Source organism: Hippocampus bargibanti, linkage group LG10 (genome assembly GCF_051943395.1).
Source record: "Hippocampus bargibanti isolate YZ-2025 linkage group LG10, ASM5194339v1, whole genome shotgun sequence".
NCBI lineage: Eukaryota > Metazoa > Chordata > Actinopteri > Syngnathiformes > Syngnathidae > Hippocampus > Hippocampus bargibanti.
In genome coordinates, this window is record NC_142743.1 from 14,792,880 (window position 1) to 14,815,610 (window position 22,731).

Sequence of the window (22,731 nt, forward strand, 5' to 3'; positions counted from 1 at the left end):
TAGGAATACGAATGTACTTTTTTGAGCACATGCTGTCACGAGACAGACAGACAGACAGATGGATGGACGGACGGACGGACGGACGAACAGAGAGAGAGACAGACAGACAAAGAGAGAGCTCGAGATTAAACCAAACCGTCTTGATCACAATCTAATAATAAAAAGAGGAAACATAAAGAAAAACAGCCAATCCAAGAGGTCCAGTACATAAAAATAAAGCCAACACTGAAAATAACTCCAAACTTCAACAAGAAGGGGAAAAATAGCAGCAGGTTAGCCTGTAAAAAGTAATTCAGTGTCATATAGCCTCAAGTCTACGGCTACTAGGAAAACACACATGGAAATGGGACTAAAGGAGAATGCCTTTGAGTTTAGCAACTGAATAGTTACTTGACAATAAGGACGGGAGAGGGGGAACTGGACATTGTCAAATTGTTTACTGGAAGTGCCTCACTGTTCTGACCACACATCACTGTATCAATGGTGAAAAGAGGGCAGCTTTCGCATTGTTGTAGTATAGTGTACTGTGAGCCCGTGTGAAGGTGTTAAGTCAGTACGCTTAGGTGCCTGACTGACTCTTGCATCATGGAAAATTGTGCCACTCCATCACAGTCACAAACTAGAATGATGCTCTTCGGATCTGTAAGGTTTTACCATTTTATTTCACATGAATTGCTGCTATGTAGTGCTGACTTAAATCTGTATGTACCGACAAAAGTACTTTGGTACCCATGCTAATTTCCTCATTGTGGTACGAATAAAGGTTTTCTGATTCTGATCCATAGAGGCTGCCGTCAATGCCGAAAGATTGAGGTGACCCACCGCCCCACTCCTAATGCTACTCCATGGCAGACCATAATAGACTGTATAGTTTCACATAATGATCTCATCTCGGTTTATTCACTTATTGTGCATCGTGTGAAATATCAGCCATTTTATTCTTGAAACTGAAAATGCTCCCATGCTACCATGAGAAGAATGCCTATGTGTGAGTGTGTTTGCAAGTATGTGTGTGTGTGTGTGTCAGTGCATGTACATCAAGTGACAAAGAAGAATGGGGACATGGGCAGGTCCTAGTAATGAAGAACTGATAAGTCCTTATTTCCTGGGCTTGGGTTAATTGTGCCTGCAGATAAAGGGTAATAAATTGTCACGGGGTAATGGCAGGAGCCTGGACTGGGCCATGTCCCACATTCATCATGACTGGTGACGCCTGTGAGCCAGACAACAGCAGATCTGAAAGACTCGGAAAGCCTGGCAGGAGTTTGGAGGAGTAAAAAAAGAGTAGAAGAGACAGTCATGTATTTTGTTGTTTGTTTTTCAAAAAATTGAAAAAGAAAGAATTCTCTTTTTTGTTAAGTGCCTCAAATTTTACATTTTACTGTACATTTACACACAATCTAAAAGGGAAAACCAAATACTACACAAAAGAAAAATGAAAGACCCCAATGAAAAAGTCTTAGTTTTGGAGACCCCATAGCGTGCCATGGCTGGCGCTATACTGCTCTGCTCCGTTGGAAATGCTGCATGGTTTGTCCACTGGGAATTTGTGTAAACTTACACCTTCTTTATGCGTGTTACCACAACTGGCTGCCACACGATTCACCATCGCGTTGTTTATGTAGTTTTCCTTCTAATTTCGCGATCAACACGGTGTTTTCAGATGAAACAATGTACCCATAATGCATTGTGTGTCATTTTCTCGGTCAGGGGCATTCCCTCAGTGATGTCACTCCGGCATCATCATCAACTCGAAAACAAGACTTCATGAATATTCAGTGTGAGTCTTAAAACATAAAATATAGCTACTGTGTGAAATGCGGTCAGTAGAAGTCATTTGAAGTGATTTTACAAATTATGGATGCAACTTCTCCGGAGGTGTCGGTTGTCCTTTAACTTGCGTCTTCCTCTGCACATATATTCACCAGGTCTCACTCTTACCTTTAGTGCGCCCCATGGCGGCAGTTAGAAAAAAATGCATACATTTGCATCGTAGCATAAACCGAAGGGTTGGAACCTTGTGACAAAAATCGCGGTTTATAGTCCGGAAATTATGGTAGATAGATTAACTCTGCAGTTGATCCAACCATTAATAACATTTTTAAATAGCAAAGCAAGCTTGAAAGGATTACCTGTGCAATGTGAAGAGACATGCCAAACAGTTCACACGATGCCACCCGGACTCAATGCCAGAATTGCAAAAACATGCACGTTAGGCTCATTCATTAACTTAATTGTTTTCAGGTGTAAAAGAGTGAGGATCATAAATATAATGCACCCTGAGATTGGCTGGTGTTACCTGGTTCTTGCCTAAAGTCATCTGGGATTGGCTGCGGCATGCCTGTGACCCCATTGAGGTTGAGTGCTCCAGAAAATAAACGGATGGGACTTTCTCTTCCTGAATTCCCTTTATTTGTGCATTCATGTATGAATGAACCGAAGGAATGCTGCTGCGGGGATGGTTGAGGCTTACTGTACGTTAAAAATCTCAAAGGTGATGATGATAATTGTCATCATTTTACTGTGTTCGGATCTCTGCTTTAAGCACAATTCACCCGACCTCTGTTAAAGCCATGTATGCAAAGAGTGATGTGCGATAAATTGGGGTGAGAGATAGATAGTTCAGTGACTAAAGAAAACAATTTACTGTGCATGTTTAGCGCAGCTCAAGGTGCCGGCCTGCCTGTGTGACAGCTCGCTTCTTCACATGGAGAGATTGCCCATGTTTGAAGGTGCTGCAGTGGTTGAGGAATGATGCATCCCTCCCATTACACAGCAGTACAGCGCTGACTAAGAAAGTCGATGTTGCTTCAGTGCAATGATGACACTCAGTGCGACGTGACATACGATAAGTGTACAAACGGTAAGCACAAAGGGGATGGCTGTTGTTCCTTTTGACTGTTTGATGCGGGTCACGGGCAGGGTAGAGCACGGCCAAGTGGAAGCGAAAGGACATTCTTCATGCAATCCATAGGCGAAGGAAAAACGACACCCTTGAATTATCACATCTTGTCTCACAGGAAATGATCACGCAGAGTTATGGGGTACACGCCCAATGATATTAACCTGTCAGAGATGGTGAACTTCTTCAAACTCATTCAGCGAACCGGGAATGTTTGGAAGCCAGTTCTCATAGAAGAAACATTTTTTTTCGCCGCCCTCTGCCATAACATTTATATAAGTTGCTCAGTGAATGAAAGTTGACTGAAAGAAATTATCGGGCGCCATTGTCACAACCACACTAATTAAAACAATAAGATGTAGTTTTTACCTTGACCATCATCTCAAAATTCTGCATGTTGGTACCTGTTGGTAATCCTCCCAAAATTGATCCACAATTCACTTTTGCGTTGCAACCCCATCTATTGTTGAATCACTGTTCAATTGTACTCGACGAGTCCAAATCGTGTTTTGTTATATTATTGTAATCTGACCAAATTGTAGAATCACAGGTAGTTTTGCTGCGAGTCCTACCTCTATTTGAAAACTACAACAACAAAAAATATGTGTCAAATCCAATTCTGGAAAGTACCATCAGGTGAAAGAGCAGAATCACAAGTCGCTCTAACAAAATTGTGGTCGCTTATTTTTCCTCTTTGGACCTGGGTCTGAATCTCGACAACATGCTGTCAAATACAATGATAAGATATGAAAACTGAGCAATGTTTGGCTAATTAAGAATGCCGTAACCCAACATTGCCCAGTTTTCATATCAGGTTCTAAATGTATTGAATGGACAGTGAAAGTAAAAGGCAGTGTCTGAGACTAATGTCAAAAAGTTACTGGACACCAGGGCAGACAACTCTGAAAAGTTGCCTGCCAAGCCATAAAGTTGCCTGCCCCATTTTCCACAACTTGAAACACGATAAGATGACTAATCGCAACAATTTTTTTTTTTGCAAAGTATTAAGGATTGATAATCAGAATATATAACAGAACAACACTTTAAAATTAAGTAATTGATATACCTACCACAAATGCTCCTTTGCTTAATTTATCATAAATATCCCTTGCTGATGATTTTGCTCCGGTTGTCGTTTGTTCATACACTGTTCGGCATGTTGCACAATGCAATATTTGTGTTGTGTTGTGTTGTCTGCTACAAGCCACGTGAACGCCTCTTTCCACGATGCTTTGAATGTACGTTTACGTTTTGTAGTGTCATACGTTTTGTTAGCTTCTTTTGAATCTTTCTTCTGAGGCTGAGGTTTTGGCTTGATTCCTAGACTGAAATATCACAGCAATGTTTGGATTTTTATGCAAAATGATTATATAACCCCTCCCCCCTAAAAATGGTTAGAAAGAGACACTATGTTCAAAGAGATATTCAACAGCCTCTCTGGTCGATGGATCACTTCCACCTCTTAATGTTCTACTGCTGTTAGCTGTCTGACCGCTGATGTTTTTAGACGTTTTCTGGTATCACACCCACGCCAACCTGTCACCTCTCGCTGTAACTCCCACAGTGGATTGCATTGAGCCCGCTTCCTTCCTTCCATTTCGCACTTTCCTCAGTGTCTGTCATTTATTATTGAAATGTTTAGCAACCATTCTGGCTCATAAGAGTATCCTTACTTTTTCTATGTCGGAAATACACTCACTGGACACTTCATTAGGTACACACCATCTTCATCACAGAGAGGTGTTGGAAATATTTAAGATTTTTCAAGGAGCCAAATAACATAATGAAAATATTAGCAGTAGTCCTCGGTGTGGTCCTGTGCGAACATCTCCGCACACTACAAACAACCACAATAAGAAACAGTGTTGGATTATTACCCCTCGAACAGTGTCAATTCACTGCTAATGACCCTCATTAAAGAGGATTTTAATTAAACACATTCTTTTCTGCCTGTTCCACTTTGAATTAACAAGACATTTTTCTGCAACACCAAGTTCAAATACTAAGGCAGCCCAACCTATGATTTCTTCCACTTTCTATCACCCAATGAACTGAACTCAGTTTTGCGCTTTCTATTGATTCCACAAACTATTGCAAGTTAAAACAGCACGTCTGGATAAACAATCATTGGAGTTGATTTTCATTTTCGGGTAGTGGACCCTCCCACAAAGTACTGTATCCCAAATATTACTGTTTACAAAATGCTGTAGCAAGATTATTGATGAGGACAAAAAAACTTGATTATATCCAGTGTAATTTTTCATTGCAGTCCATTTAAGGTGTGATTTTAAGATTTTGTTGCTTAACATAAAACATAAACAGAACATAACAGAACAGCTATTACTGTATATTGCTGAGTACCTTCCTATCTTGCCAATTTACCTTTAATCAACAAAAACAATAATACAAAATGACAATAACAACAACAACAACAGCAACAACAATAATAATAATAATAACATATATTTTTTGCTCATTTTTTTTTGGGGGGGGGCAGGTCTGAAAGCAAAAAAAGAATTCTGCAGGGTCAAGAATATTTGGATTTAAGTACTCTTGAATGACCTACTCAGAGAAATTAGAATGGTTGAGGAAGTAGCAATGTTTAAATCAGCCTTCTATAAAATGGCTATTTTGATCTCATATAAAAGGCCATGGCACATGTATGCATCATATTGGAGAAGAGCAAGTCACAGTTTGAGTCCCAACACACGTGATGATTTGCGATAAGCTTCCTCTTTAAATTGACTTAAGTTGTGTTTGAGTGAAATGATTTTATGTTGCATCGCATCAAGACCTATCATTGTTCTATTGTGGCTTCACAAGTGAAATCATCTTGTGTTCAAATCTTGTCAGAGCACAGGTTGCTGATTGCAGTGTATGCCACTTACCAAATTATGCTATTGTAGTTACCTTTGCAAAGGCAAAATGAAAATGGGGCTCTTCTACTGGATGACATACCACTCAGTTGATCTCATTAATGAAGTGTGTTGAAGTGAATGTGCAAACCTGGAACTGGGACCACAATGTTTTGTTGGAGAAGAAGAGCTGTGGCGAGTCGACCATGAAAGAAAAATGACATTATTGATTTTAATGCTGAAAGAAAGTGGTCAGTCTATCAGCCAGTGAGGAGAGTTACGGCTTGTTGAAATGATTATGTACTTATTTAAAGGTACAGTATGTAGAATTTAGTGCCATCAAGTGGTGAACTAAGTGAATGCCGGGACCAACGCTCGGCAAGTGTTGGCTTTTGAAGCACTAAGGTGGGTGCCACAGGCAGACCAGACTTTGCAAGAAAAATGTCAGGTATGATGTGTGATAGAAGGGTTTCAGCTAGGATGAAAGGAAAAGTGTATAAAACAGTGGTGAGACCAGCCATGATGTTTGGACTGGACTGGAGTGCCACTGAAGAAAAGACAGGAAGCAGAGCTGGAGGTAGCAGAGCTGAAGATATTGAGGTTTTCTTTGGGAGTGACCAGGTTGGATAGGGTCAGGAATGAGTATATACAAGCCATATTAGTGGCTTTGGAGAGAAAGTCAGAGAGGCCAGACTGAGATGGTTTTGGACATGTCCAGAGGAGAGTGACTATATCGGCAGAAGGATGCTGAGCCTTGAACTGCCAGGCAGGAGACCGAGAGGAAGACCGAAGAGGAGGTTTATGGATGTGGTCAAAGAGGACATGAAGGTAGCTGGTGTGAGAGAAGAGGATGCACAAAACCGGGTTAGATGGAGGACATTGATTCGCTGTGGCGACCCCTGAAGGGAAAAGCCAAAAGAAAAAGAAGAAGACTTGGGTAAACTTTACACAATGTAACTTTTATTCTTTCTACAATGAATTATTAATTATCCCCATCCAGCCTATAATTCTATTGCATTGCACAAAATACAATTATCAAACTGCAAACTATGCAACTTCTTTTTTAAATGACTGCAAGAAAATTACTCTTTTGTTTGCACTCGTGTCTATTTGTGTCCCTCGCTTTGTATTGACTTTTCACTTGACCCTTTCGGAGGCCTTAATAACAGGTGCTCCCAGTTTATTTATGTCTGCACACCTCCAGCCCATTAAATTTTCAAATGTTGAACATTGGATTAGATTTACCTTTATTAGTTTCGCAGTGGAGAAATGTACATGTCTCGCATGCAGCAATTGCATCCCATTATATTGTGGTAATCAATTTTTTTGACTGTGTAAAGAGGAAAACATCAAGCATTATTTGCACACTTTCATCTGCCATCCACTTGAATTCAACCTCATGTTTTATTTTATTAATAAGAGAGAACATGATTGCAGCTTCAAATGAGAGTGTCTGTTGGCTTTAATGGTGTCTGAAAATAGAAAGTTTGTCGCCATGGTAAATTATTTTTGCAGACAAGGACAAAGTGTCCATCTGTGCACTGTATTGGCATGACAACGGTTGGCAGTGGCCAGATGGACACTTTTTTTTTAAAATGAAACTTGATTCAGTCCAAAACGTAACAGTGATTCGATTTTACTGGCAATAAGAAAGCAAAAGTCAGTGACAGTGTTGTGGTATATTCACCTGATAATCAGTGTGGGTTCAGTTTCCACCAATCATTGTTATGAATATAATAATAATAATAATAATAATAATAATAATAATAATAATAATAATAATAATAATGTGTTGGCCTCCTTTCACCCAATCTCAGTTTTTAGAAGCTCCATGCCACCATTAGCAGGATAAGAAAATTGATGGATGGACAAAAAAAGCACTCAGGTGCACGCTTACCTCACACTTCTGTAGTTCAAGGTGAAATCTTGGATGCCACTTTTGGGTGTTGAGTTTGCATTCTTAAGTTGGTTTTTGTCTGAGTACTCCAGTTTAGGGTTCCTCTCTCACTTCAAAAACATGCGTGTTAGTACAATGAAGACTCTATGTGAGCGTGAATGGTGTTTGTGTGTGACTTGAAATTTAACTGCACCAGTACAGGGTGTACACAGTCTCACACCAAAGTCACATGGGATAAGGTCCAGCTCAGCTGTGACACTGATGCAATACAATGTATGCCAGGATCATCATGAAAAGGAGAATACAGTGGGGCCTCGGTTTACGAACACCCTGCCTTCCGAACTTTTCGGTTTACGAATGTTACATTTATGAAAATTAAACCTTGGATTAAGCACTATTTTCGCGATAAACACCCCCCACCACGGCTGGCGGAGTAATCTTCGGTGGAAGAACACCAAAGCACACGACCGAACAGCGCCCCCAGGCGGCCTACCGATCCACACCCCCTTATTTGAGTGCACATGTCGATCGTCTTCAACGATACTTTTGCCGTTATGGGACTGAAAAAGACCCCACCACAGGCTCGTGTTCAGCCGAAGAAGACACAAAACAAAATTACAGTCAAGGAGGAGAAGGAGATCATTGAGAAACACGAACGAGGTGTGCGTTTGTGGCGACACAGGTGCGCACCGCGCGGCTTTCATGTGAATCTCAGCCTGACACATTTCCCACGCTGTGTGTCACTTCCTACTACCATTCTACAAATAAAGAGCTATGTTCACCATTGCTACCATCCTTCGCCTAAAAGCTTTACACAAAGGCGTTATTTAGTCAATGCTTTCACGTGACTAATGACACCGAAATTGTCACGTGCGAGTTGACAGCTGCGGCGGGGCCGCCGCTCCCGACCTCCGCCAGCTGATGTCAATTCCCTGATCACCGATACCAGGACGTTTCAACGAGTCGCTGTCACCTCACCAGTGACATGATTACGACGCCTCGCCAGTGTCTTGGACTTGCCAGCACAAGAGTTTGCTTCGCCCGAGTTTATTGTTAGCCGCGATTGCGTAGGTTTGTTGCTTTCCGGGATCGCATGTTTTTTTTTTTTTTTTCACCCCCGCGTGCCATTTTACTTTGCCTAGCTTGATAGGCTGGACGGATCGCCTCCGCCCGCCTTCTTTTGTCGGGTCCGTGGAATCATCGCCTTTTGTTGTAATAAAATCTCTGCCAACACCAACGCTGCTTAGCTGATAGAAAAGGCTTGGCATGATGTTACCCTTCAATCCTTGAAAGCAGCATGAAAGAATTTGTGAATTTGTGCAGGCTTTTATTGTACAGTTCCATCCAGAAAAGACTGTGGCTATAAGAATCATCAACATGATGAATGATAATGTGATGCCTCAGTTTCATAAGACCTTACAAGAAAGCAACAGGTGTCAATTAAGAGCCATCAACGACCATCACAAATGTAAATAAAGTGACTTTATTATACAGTGCAGTGTATTTCTTTCATTACAATACAATAGCACATTTATCATACATCGAATAACGTATGTTGTGTGTAGTTTAAAGGCTTTGGTTTAAAATTATATTTTATAGAGACCCAATTAAGTTCGTAAGCCAAGGCCCCACTGTATATATATATAAAGTTTGTTGGGTCATGGGCAAGAATAAAATCAAATTTCAAAAAGGTGCTACCATCCTCCCTGTGGTTGAGATTGTGTTAATGATTAGGTTTGACCATTGGGCTTCGCACGCATGGAAGAAAAATGAAGTATATACAGATAAGAACAGTGTGCACTGTGAAACCCGACACTATTTTAAAAGTTTGCATCCGGTGCAGTTTCTTGCATCTTGCATCAAAGTCAAGGCCCGGGCGCCAATTGTCGCCCGCCTCATCATTTTATTCAGCCCGCGAAAGCAAATGAAACTTGTGTGAAATTCCATGATGCTTGGTAAAGTCCTAACTAACATATCAATTTGTTGTATGTAAACTACAATAACAGTCAAATTCATCACATTTGTAAACTAGCTATTTATTAATTTGTTGTGCGCTCTGTATGTAATATGTGGAGGGGATTAAACATTCTAATGGCTTCTCCATATTCACAACATCCCCCGAGAGGAAACTGTAACTACAACTATCTGGCTATCTATTACCTATTTATTAGCTATCCATTAGCTAACTAGCCTTCTATCTATTTGAGTTACTTTGGGGTTGAGTGAACGCTGGCGCATGTGGCTGCCGCTGCTCACTCACAGAAAAACGTTATCCTGTGACTGTAAAGTGACCTTGAGAGTTTTGAAAGGCGCTTAGAAATCAAATTGATTCTTATTATAAGAGCATAGTGGCCAGAGCTAGAACACTGTATCAGTAGCAAGCTTCATAAGCACATATATCGTATTGATTGGCTGAAGGATGATAAGAAAAGGATTTGGTTGCAGATTTACTATTAAAGCCATTTTCAAGACGGACGTTTCAAGAAAATATGGACATCTTTAATTAAGGTCGGATTAGCAAAAAAAGCACATAATATTGCAATTTTATAGGTTATTATTGATGCTTCACCATACTCCGCCAATCATATTCTCTGTGGTTTGAAAGAGCGACTTCTGACATCATACCATTAACCCACACGTTGATGGTAAAAACTCAAACAGTTTAATGACAGTATTTCTTTCTTCACAAGTTATTTCCAGGCTCACTGCACCATCTAGTACAGTAACACTTTTTTTACAGTGGCAGCTGCGGATTGATTCAGATGTAGCACTACTGAAGGCCGAGGAGTGACATCCACTGGCCACTGGTTTTTACCAGAGTTCAAGTAGCTCATGACATTAAACATTGTATTTTGTTTTGAAACCTTTCTTTTCTTGTATTTATCTGTTTGTGACTGGAATAAAAATGGAGTCCTGCCAAATGACCCTCATCAGCTATTGTGTTGCATATTTTGAATGACACCCCCCACCCGTCAGAAAAGAGGAAAAAAACGAAACTAAACCAAAGCCCGTTTCATTTAACTGTCATTATCTTTATATTATAAGGCGTCACATAAAGCTCTGGAGCCGCAGCTTGAAGGCAATTGCCCTAGAACATGTAGCTAAAAATACCCAACAATGACTAACAGACTATTATGAAGTGGCATTTAATGTGTCCCGATATAAATCTGATTCAACATCTGTGGAAGGATTTGAAAGATTAAGTCAGGAGATGGCACAATGAAAGCTGCTGAGATAGCCGGAGCGGGTTTCTCAGCATGAGGAGTAATGATAAATACCCGCCAAAGATTCTCTTTCAGTTACAAAAAACAGAGATACACCAGTCGTTAGACCGTTGAACCGCACACAAAAAAATAAAGCTTGAGAGAAGATACCACAATATTGTTGCTTGTAAATCTCTGATTGCCATGTAACTATATAGTCAAGATGCATGTGTGAGTTTGCATGTGTTCCTGCATGTGTGCTGAAAATGATCATCAGCGCATTTGACTGCCATCAATCCGAGTCACTGGGTCCCAGCGTCAGCAAGACAGCTTAGCGGCTCACATCACAGTCAAGCAAAAAGACGCCGAGCTGAGCAGTAGCGCGAGGCGTGCAACAAACTCTTTTTCACATGCCTTCTTTGCTCACGTGCGCGTCATCTTGCGTGCAATGTTTTGACTCACTTCCTTGCCCACTCAGGAGACACGCATGCAGCCCACGGGACTAATTATCGCACGCCTTTTGAGACAGTCGATGAAATGTTGACACTGTACCGGTGCTTTGATCAAGATGCGTCAACCACTCACCAAAGTGAGGGACCCTCTGGGGAACACGCAAACATAGTGAAGAGTAAAATGTATTCTGCTCGATGCACATCTCAGTTTTAGTTTTCACTCTGGGTGCATCCCACAATGCGAGTACATTTTCATCTTGCTGAGTTTGCTGGGAGTTCTCCTGGAGCTGTTCATTGTGTAGGCATCTTACTGAGCACCTACTGCCGAGGCACATTTATAGGTGGTGATTTGGTTTACAAAAAAGAACAAAAAAAAAGACTGGAAGAAATTAAGTGTTACAGTGAAATGGACAGTAAACCACCAGCTCTTTGTCTTGTGTTTCAACCCTGTGCTGACTGGAGAGCTCGATCAATGAGATAAACAATGTGAACACTGTATGATCTACAACTTAATTCATCAGAGCAAAAAATGATCAAAAATACAGTAAAAGATGACAGTGGAGGTCACTGGAAAACATCAAGCAGTTCTGCCATGATGGACCTCTTAATTTTTGAAGGCGTTCTAACACGACACCCTCAATCAATGACTGGATCCATCCATATCCACTGGTGCCCTTCAAAGGTGTTAAAAGGGCCGTTATGAATTTGGGGAAGCCATGAGAATGTTTCATTCCCTCCACATATTACATACAGAGAGCACAACAAATTGATGAACAACTAGTTTTCAAATCTAAAGTCAAGAATAATGACTGTTATCGTGGTTCACATGAGACAATTAGAAATTTTGCTTCGGAATTTAGCACGCATCATGGAACTTGACATGCTTGATTTGCTTTCGCGGGCCGAATAAAATTACGTGGTGGGCCAGATCTGGCCCCCGAGCCTTGACTTTGACACCTGTGGCACGCAGATTAGTTCAGCTGCTACTGATTTTGAGCAGGAGCTTTTTTTTTGCAGACGAGGGGAGATAACACAACATCAAAGCCGCATTTCCATGAATTAGAATTGTGCATCCTCTCTGTGAGGCAAGAACTAAACTAATAAGAATACATTTCATTTCTAAGCGCCTTTCAAAACTCTCAAGGTCACTTTACAGTAACAGCTAAGACAGTATTTAGCCTGAAATACCTGCACGTTTGAGTAGGACGTTTTAATTAATGTGCCAAGATTGTTGTGACTTAAATTCTAGAATTTAAGACTCGTTGAACCTACTCATGACTTGATTCGACTTTCTTGAAATTTGGTGATAAGTCCATCTATTCAACTTGCTTGACTTTTTTTCCCCGAGCAGTAACTTGGAGCTTGTTTGAGACTTGAAGCTTCTGACTAAGTGCACATATGTAATTTAATCCAATCTCTGATTTTCATCAGTACTTTACACCACAGAGACAGTGTGAGCAATTTCTCCATTGGATTTTATTAAAAAAAAGTCAGTTGAGAAGTAAGCCAAGCCTGTCCCGGTCAAGAAAATAACTATCCCAGAGGGAAGACAAATAAAAGCAGATAAGGACAGAAGGCCTGACGATGGATACAACAGCAGACATTTTTTAGTGTTGCATTTCCAATCTTGATATTCACCATCACATCAGGTTCAGAAATAAATTCTCTCAATGGGGCAGAGAAGGTTCTAAAGGTCAGCTAAGGCACACAGAGCCTCCTGAGAAACAAACAAACAAACAAACAAACAAACAGACCAAAAATTGACACAAATGATGAAGGGAGTTCAGAGAAATTTGTGCAACTGTTGCTCGACAATACATTCAAGCAAGAAAAACAACAATCTGGCATTAGATTTTCTCTGAGACGCAAACAGGCCCCAACACTGGAGCAGGTTATTTACTTTGATCAATAAACACCAACATCACCAAATCACTCTTTTCTCAATGTCAAAAACTCCTTATCGATCAGTGTCATTGAACCACACATGTATTTACACATACAGCATCTTTTGACGCAATCGTTGAATACAAAATACATATCAACATTTTCTTCATTGTTGCGTCTTCATTTGTGTTAAAAAATAGGGCTCTTACAGCGAGTTTCACCGATTGTAATTTTTCTTTGACGAAAACCATTAAATTCACATACAGAAGTGCAGCCAATGCAATGTAATGAGTAGCGGTTGCGACAGTGGCAACAGAAGCCAAACATTTGTTTGGTATAAATTAACTCTACCTTTGTTGCCGTGGGAGGGATGTGTACTTTTATGGTAAGGGTGAGGTAACTTTGACATTAATGTGTTATAAATGACCCTTTGAGAAAATAAAATAAAACGCTTGCCTGTATGTTCCCGAAACATTGTCAACAGACAGATAAAAATTGAATTGGCTCTGGGTAATTTTGATTTGTGATAAAAGAACAGAATCTCAATGAATTAAGATGGAACTTCTCCCAGTGATGAACTTATTGGCGATTGTCTTGTTGAGAGCTAAAAATCCTTTTCATGTCAATACTGTTTGAAAGCTTCAGCTTTAAAGTTGTATTTTTGCAACAAGGACATATCATCATGAAAACTGTACATAATTATCACAGCATGAAGACCACAACCACGCACGAGCATTCGGAAACTCACAGCAAGCAGTAGACACGGAATAGCTTCTCCTCTCAACGAATCGTCCAAATGTTTGTGGTCGCCTTCTCTGGCTTTGATAAGGTCACGAGGGAGCTGACCTTTAACCTCTCAGGTCAAGAGTTGCTTTCTCTTGGCAAACCAAGAAGAGAAGATCTATTCTCACACGACAAAACACTAACTGACACGACGGTGAGAGCCATAAAAAGGTGCAGTTTGGGTTGGTGGCCTTTGTAAATTAAGGCAGATTTTTTAAAATCATTTTCTTTACAAAACAAACAAACATAATATCAAATAATTCATGCTGCCAAGGCAGCCTTGCAATTATTTAGTCATTGACTAAAAATATCAGTATTAATATAAACTTAAATATCGACTCATAGACCATCATTCACACAATTTTGAGACTTTTTTTTGTAAAAACCTGTACATCATAAACTGAAATTATCTGGACAGAAACCACAAAATGATGACAAAATTTAAGGTCAGCTTCGAATCATCATGTTTGAATTTTGAGGCAGGCTGGTTAGAAAAGTGAGCTTGACATAAATGATTTATCTTGTTCCTGAAAAAAAACCAGTTATTTTTAGAAGAAAAATGTGCCCACATAACAAATGTTGAATTGTCTGAGTTTCATTTTTCTTTATTACTTTAGGTCAGGGATCCCCAAACTTTTGAGGTCCAAATTTCCTTTCTCTGAGAGTGATCAGATTTGGTTTGTCACAAAAAGTGTGACGATCGCAGGTGTCTAGACATCAACATTTATTGTTTTCAAAAAAGCTTCACATAAGCAAATATTAACCCTTTTTGGGGCTCTTGACAGGCACAATTTATGAAATAATACCCAATCATTTTTTTCTCTGACCGAATCTTTTTGCCATTAGTTCATTTTTTTTATTTCACAGGGGAGTATCACATATTTTATTTCGTTAATTATTTATTTTTGAAGGAGTAGTTTCGTGTAGCCGTGTACGCAAATGACAATTTGCATACTCGACACCAGCAGTCAATCAGAAGCCTGCTTTGTGCTTCGGACTACACTGTGACTGAAAAGTGTACTTGAGAGTTTTGAAAGCCGCTTAGAAAGAGGAGTCCACGTGGCTTTGAACGACAAACGACAACTGGAGCAAAATCTTCAGCAAGGGATACCATAAATTAACCAAGGGAGCATTTGTGGTAGGTACTTCCTTAATTTAAAAAAAAATAATTTATAGTCGTTTTATTGTGTTTCAAGTTGTGAAAAATGGGGCCGGCAACTTTATGGCGGGGCAGGCACCTTTTCAGAGTTGTCTACCCGGGTGTCCGCTAACTTTTTGTCATGAGTTTCAGACACTGTTATATTTTACAGTAATTGGATTATTCAAGAGATAATGTGTTTCTAACTCCCTTACGGGTAGTGAATATTGGTTCTTCTTGGGGTGGTATCAAAATAAACCTTTCGTTATTTCAAATAGGGTGTTGTTTATGCTGACATAAATCTTGGGAGGCACATAAATTAATCTGGTAGCAGGTGTCCTGCTTGCAAGTCGCACAGCTAAGGCCTTTTGTGGAGCACAATGCCACATGAGCTGCTGTGCCACACGCTGCAAAATCAAAATTCATAATTCATTGAGCAGCAAAATAAATGCTTGAAATTGCAAGATCTGATCACAGTAAAAGTCAAAAATAAATATGGTGCGAAACGGAAATCGCGCCATAAGAGCAAGGTGGATGACACTAACATTGATCACCTTATTATGTTTCCTTCATCTCCCGAGACAGAAGGAAAACACTTTCCTTCTCCATCAACTGCAATCAAGCCCGTAAATAAGTTAAAAAAAAATCAACAGCGAATCTTGCAGCCTCCTGTCCAGCTGGAGGCCTCGCTGCTACCTGATGCGCCCATCAGCACGCAGCGATCTCATTTGGGATTTAGGGTCAGGACTTAAGGAGCTCCAAGGGTTCTTGGGGCAGGCCTGCATGACCGGACAGGCAGTTAGGCCTACGGCACAGATGTCTGCTGCCTCCCACAGCTCACCCACAAGGCTGTCGACCCATTGTTCCAGCTCTGGGCCGGTAAGGGCAGCGTTCCGCTTGGCCTGTTCAACGTAGCCCAGGCTGATGGGGATGTTGAGCACTGGGTTGAGGCCATGGAAACTCTGCTCCATGTAGCTGTTCTTGGATGGCCCGTTGTGAAGCTTTAGAGTGTCCTCTGGAGAAACCCGGCGAAGAACAAAGAAAAATGAGACAGTCAGTGATCAGTGATTTTACTGGCAAAAACAAGAAAGAAAACATATTAAAATATTAATGCTTAGATCGGGATTTGCTTTGTGTTCCGTCAAAGTACTACTCAATTATCTCAGATTTATTTTGTTGGCCTTTTTTTTAATTACATCAAACCAACATTGCATTTGTCTCATTGAAGATGGACAAGATGGCGGCCGAGTGATTCTTCTCATGACAATCAAGTCCATCAAAGGTCAGAGACACCATTTCTCCTTAAATGACCTTTCCAACCGTGTGCTCCAGTCAAGCTGTAAATTCCTCACTGGTTCTCTAACTGGGGTTGCCAGCCATGCCTTTTAAGCTTGGTTGTGGAATACAAACTTTCTAACACCCGCATGTGAGCAGACATCGCTGTATTTCATGTGTTGGTGACACACACACACACACACACACACACACACACACACACACACACACACACACACACACACACACACACACACACACACACACACACACACACACACACACACACACACACACACACACACACACACACACACACACAAAAAGCAGTGAGACATGGAGATGCTCCATCTGATGAGATGCCCAACGTCATGAGTCATGACTCATGACAGGAGCAGAGTTTGTTCCCAATGCGTCCACCTGTGATTTCATGTAGTTGTGTGTGTACACAGGCATTGACGTGAATTCTTTTTCACACTAAATCCCACAGCCCTTTGTGTATGTGCGTGTGTGCGTGCATGCGTGTGTGTGTGTGTGTGTGTGTGCGTGCACGCTGCCGCAAGTACAGGTAGAGATCCACATTGTTAATTTTTATTGGCAGTGCATGTATGAGGATGTCAGAAATGGCAGTAAATAAGCAGCATGTGGAGGGAGGTGCTGGAAAGCACAAACCTTAAAGCTGCTTCAAAACACACAGTGGTCCAAATTGTGTGTATGCTTTCTTCCTAATCATATCAACTGCCAAACGTTTCCTGTCAAAGTCCCAATTTGGGCCGGATGATTAATTACATTTGCAATATAAATCCAGTTTGTTAAAATGCGATTTGGTAATCGCTAGGGTTGCAATTTGACTGGGCATTGGGAGCAGAGTGGAGAAGAGAAACGCCTGTTTCATATGTAAGCCAACTTTACTCATTCACTGCCATTCCCAAATGTATTTATTTATTGGTTTCGGTTTTTATTTTTAGGGGGTGGGGGTTGCGATAAAGCGCTGGTCAGACCTCTGGCAATAAATCTTTTTTCAGTTTTTGCCTTTTGTATAGCCGCCCCCATTTCAAGCTCAGATAACTCGAGACCCATATAACTTCGGAATTAACTTTTTTTTTTGATGAATGAAGAGTCTAAGGCAAAGGTGTCAAAGTGAAGGCCCGGGGGCCAAATGCAGCCCGCCACATCATCTTTTTCGGCTTGCGAAAGCAAATCAAACTTGTGAAATTCCATGTTGCTTGCTAAAATCCTAACCAAAATTTTACATTTTTGGATGTAAACCACAATAACAGTCATTATTCTTGAATTCGGATTTGAAAACTAGTTATTCATTAATTTTTTGTGTGCTCTATATGTAATATGTGGAGGGGATGAAACATTCTACAGGCTTCCCCAAATTCCTAACGCCCCCAAGAGGAAACCATAACTACAATGTGGCCCGCGGCAAAACATGTTTGACACCCCTGGTTTAAGGTTTCTTATGCTGCATTGAATGTTTATGTAGTCCTAAAACTCTGGCACTGGAGTGGACACCTTTTTCGTCAGACAGTGAATGAGTTAATATTATGATCCTCTACGGCAGGGGTTGGGAACCTTTTTGACTAAGAGAGCCATAAAAGTAAAATATTTAGAAATGTTTTTCAGTGAGAGCCACACGCACGCGAGCGCGCGCACACACACACGGGCGTGCGCGTACATACAAACGCGCGCATGCGCGCACTCACACAAACGCACGCAATCACGCACACAAACACGCACGGCCACTTTTCAACAATAAGTCATAATGTATTATTTAAAATAACTTTGTGATAGTACTCACTGTTAACGTGAATGGTTTTCTGTTCCTCACGATTGGTAAAAATCCAGGCAAACGATCGGAATGAAATTGAACTTGCCGTTCCAGAGGCGAAGTTAATGCTAGCTAGCCTGCACACGGCTCATAAGCTTCCACACTTGCTATCTGCAATATTTTCTCACAGAAGTATATTTATGCTAACGTTAACATGGGGCTTGTTAAAATGTCACTGACATTCGACTGTTTCATCGATGGTATTGTTTCATTGCAAATTAGAATCAGAACCTTTTCTCTCCTCAAAGGCGAATGCTCCGGTGCATTCAAGCTGAAGTGCACTCGTTGGGCTCATTTAAAGGGGCGTTTACCTGTTTCAACATGACGGCCAGTGTCATCCAATCAAAATTGCGTTTTCCGCCAACTGCAGCCCCAACAGGAAATGAATGGCGAAAAAAACGAGAATATGTATTTAGTTTTATCGGCGAGCAATATGCAATCATCAAAAGAGCCATATGTGGCTCACGAGCCATAGGTTCCCGACCCCTGCTCGACGGTATAATAGATATTTTATTTTTGTTGCAATAAAGATGATTTCAATACACAAGAAAATGATCTTGAAAAAAAGTCCCGATTTGATGATTTTCCAAAATTACGTAAACCTTGACCCAACATTTAAACTCACTAAAATCAGTTGTATGTGCTTTCCTTTGATTTATGTCTATGACTCCACTTTCCATCTCGACTTTGGCATCATTTTAATTTTAACCAGCTCATGATGACAGTCTGTGCTGATCCGGTGTGAAGTGCTCATTAATGTTTGACAACATTTTGAGCTGGATCCCCTTGCTAACGCAACCCTCTCCCTTTATCCGGCTGGGCTGGCGACTGGCCTTTCATTTGCTCTGGCCTGTGTTCCCCATAGGGCATTAAACTTTAGCAAAAAGAGGTCTAAAAGTTGAGGTCATTGCATCCTTAAATATCATCAACTCTACTTTTGTGCATGTGCAAGAACAACACATTTTCATTTAATTTCATTTCTTTCAAATGTTTAAAAGACTCTCTCACCTTGCCGAATAGGCTGGCGCTTATTGTAGGCCAAAGGGGCGATAAGGAAGCGCATCTCAGCCACTGGGCTCCAGTGGTGCAGGATGCGAACACTCCAAACACCAGGTCGCAGAGGCTGGTTGAGTGGTGGTCGGTAGTGGGTGAACTCGGCGCTCCCGTCGATAAGAATGTCATAAGTGGCCGCGATGACGTTTGTTGGGTCGATCCACACCACTGTTACAGTAACGTTGGGGCCTTTCGCCCATTTCTGCATCCCCACTGTCTCATCCATAGGGCCCAAAAGGCCGCCAAAGTTACGGAAAATTCGTTCTTTGGCGTCCCACTCTGTACCGATCTGATAAAAAATAAAACAATTGGAATCAGCAATGAGGAGAGACAACTGTAAACGAAGATGTATGAATTTCTTCCAGTGAACAGAAGGCAGGAACAGACTGCATCAACGTTTCTCCCTCCATATTATTAAAATAAGCAATACGCAGGCTGTGGTCTCATGGGAAATAATCTTCAACATGTATTTTTCATCAAACAGCCCAGTTAGCCAGACTGTAGGACACAGATGTCGACGGATTTTTTTGGTGTTCTGGAATCGATTTGACCATCGTTGGTGAGAGGAATGCATGAAAATTTACCAAACTTCCACACCCTGTCTTTGATTACATACTGATATGTGACACATACAGCGAGATGGGATGGAAAGCTTTAATAGAAATAGAACGCAATATTACAAAACGACGTCATGTGAAAAATCAAACATGGGAGGAGTTCGTTTCATATTTATTGACACACTGATGACAGGTTGTCTTTGGCGATGAACTCCATTCTCTGGGGTTAATAAATGCACCAATAATAACTCTCATTGACGAGAGAGGAAAATATGTCCTCTGTTTGGAGAGGGATGCCCCGCACTTTTCACATTGGAACGTGTGCTGGATTACAACACTTTTCTGAAAGTGAAATGAGATGCGGAAAATCATCATTGATGAGGGAGAGTTAAAAGGATGATAGAGATGCGGGTGGACCTACAAAAAAAATGTGCACACACACACACACGCACACACGCACACACACACACACACACACACACACACACACACACACACACATACACGCACATGCACACGCACACGCACACACACACACACACATACTGAAAGGTGAGCCATACGGTCAGCTCATCCTGACAATAGTAGCTGATTAATACTGCCTCACCTTACTAGACGATCAATGTCTGACTGGAATGGGCTTTGTGGTGCATCCTTTGTGAGTTGCCAATCGGATGTACATGATAAATATAGACCACTAAATTAATTGAGAATTAATCCAGTGTCTTGCACTAAAGACTTTTGTCTCAATTATTTGAGTGCCCTTTGCCATTGCCTGGCCCTTGGACCTTTGTTCTTTGCTCTATAATTTGCTAATTAACCCACGTCGGGCTGCTCTGTAGCTCATTAGCTTATCCAAGACTGACTCACATACATACATATTGATTTATTATATAGCTTGGACTCTACATTGCAATTGATTGGCCGAATGAACATGTGAAGGTGGGAGGAGAGGGTCGGGAGTGCAAAATTTGCCATAGTGTAATCAATGCAATCAACTAAGAAATTGTATTTGCCCTTGTTTCCACCAAGGAGCAACGTTATTATAGTACACCTTAAATATATTTTCCCTCATAAATCCTATGTTTGACCCACACTATCCAACAATCCATCACACTTTGGCATTGGTGCACAGATTGCCATGTCAGTATAATTCGCTTGTGAGAGGCGGCGCTAGACATCCTTCCCCCTGTTTATTCTTTTTGAAACATCGAAAAACGTCACATTTGTGTTTCAGTAGAACATATGAATAAAATAGAAAGAAACATGCACTGGACAAATACATTAACATGCTATGTCCAATGCTTAGAGATAATGTCAGCAAATAGTGGTGCTTTGTGTGGTGTTTTTATTCGATGTTGATTTCATTGGCAAGTAGACATTGTTTCACAGCTACTGTATGAGTCACACTGTATTGATGACACAGCTACTGCCATTCTGCCTGCACAACCCCATTCTGGTACTGCAGCACAACCTTAAGGGTTTACATTTGAACAGGATCATGACAAATGCAATGGAAGTGGAATACTTGGGTGAAAACATGGTATTACATGGTGTTACAGCACACAAAGGAATATAGTTTGGCTGTAGTAGTTTCCACAATTCCATGTCTAAAGTAAACCCAGATACAGCAATGGAAGAAAACGACCAATAACAATTAATGAATGAAAACACGTTCCCCCTGCACAATAACTTTCACATTCTGGGTTTTGTTACTTTGGGACAAACACGAGGATGAACATTAGCCAAATCATTACTTTTCTCCCTCAAATAATGTAGGTTAGGTTAACTTTTTCACAGGGCTCCATGTCGACACACTCATGGAGATAACAACAGCATGTGTGGAAGTAGAACAGGAAGCCACCAAAACCAAGGAACTCTTCCTTCAGATTGAAAATGGGTCAAAAACAGATTAACTCCTGGCCCATTGCAGCTTCAGACGATAGTTTACATTGACCTCCCCACACAACCTGTCCCTTGGTGCCTATAACCCAATAAGCTTGGGCTTAGGAGCAACATTCATTTGCTCATTCCGTCAGACGTCTTGTTACACTGATCATTGTACTGTAGAAGAAGTAGCCTCTGCTCCACTAATTCTGATACTTTAACCTCATCTTAAACTATGGTCCCCTTTCACTTTCTTTATTGCAAGGTCACATCCATCATCTCAGCTCTCGATTGCCGTTCAGTTACTATTTTTATAATAATAATACATTTAATTTACAAGCGCCTTTCAGAACACCCAAGGATACTTTACAATTAAAAGAACAATACAAAGAACAATAAAACCATAAATAAATGATAAATAATAAAATAGCTGATTAAACTAAACCGTGATTGCAAGTTTAAACAGATGGGTAGGAACAGAGTCATTATTACGGATGTTGGGTGGAAGTGAGTTCCAGAGTTTGGGAGCAGAGCGGCGGAATGCTCTACACCCCACCGTGGTGAGACAGGGCAGGAGAATTTGAGCGGCCGAGAGGGAACGGAGACAGGGGGGGGCAAGTTTATGGATGGCTTTAAATGTAAATAGAAGTATTTTGAATTCAATTCTTAGTTTGACAGGGATCCTGTGGAGCTGCTGGAGGACGGGGGTGATGTGGTGAAATGAGTTTTTTTTTGATGATCAGGGCTCAGGAATTCTGGACCAGTTGTAGTTTATGGAAACATTTTTGATGGACACCGAAAAGAAGTGAGTTGCAATAGTCGATACGGGAGGTGACGAGACTGTGGATAAGGATAGCAGTGGTGTGAAGGGTGAGAGAGGGACGGAGACGATTGATATTACGAAGGTGGAAATATGCAGACCGAGTTATGTTATTTATATGGGAGTGGAAAGATAGTGAGCTATCGAGGATGACACCCAGGCTCTTGACCTGAAAGGAGAGGGACACG

General features: G+C 41.0%; 1 protein-coding gene across 1 annotated transcript in view; it reads right to left on the minus strand.

The window, feature by feature from the left end:
- Positions 1-12,766: 12,766 nt before the first annotated feature.
- Positions 12,767-22,731, minus strand: part of xylt1 (xylosyltransferase I) — an 84,951-nt gene continuing 74,986 nt past the window's right edge. Inside the window, exons 10-11 of the mRNA XM_089006075.1 lie at positions 19,235-19,568; positions 12,767-16,129 (exon numbers count right to left, since the gene is read on the minus strand). Coding sequence (XP_088862201.1) covers positions 15,807-16,129; positions 19,235-19,568 — 657 coding nt within the window. The 3' untranslated portion in view covers positions 12,767-15,806. The remainder of the gene's footprint in view (positions 16,130-19,234; positions 19,569-22,731) is intronic.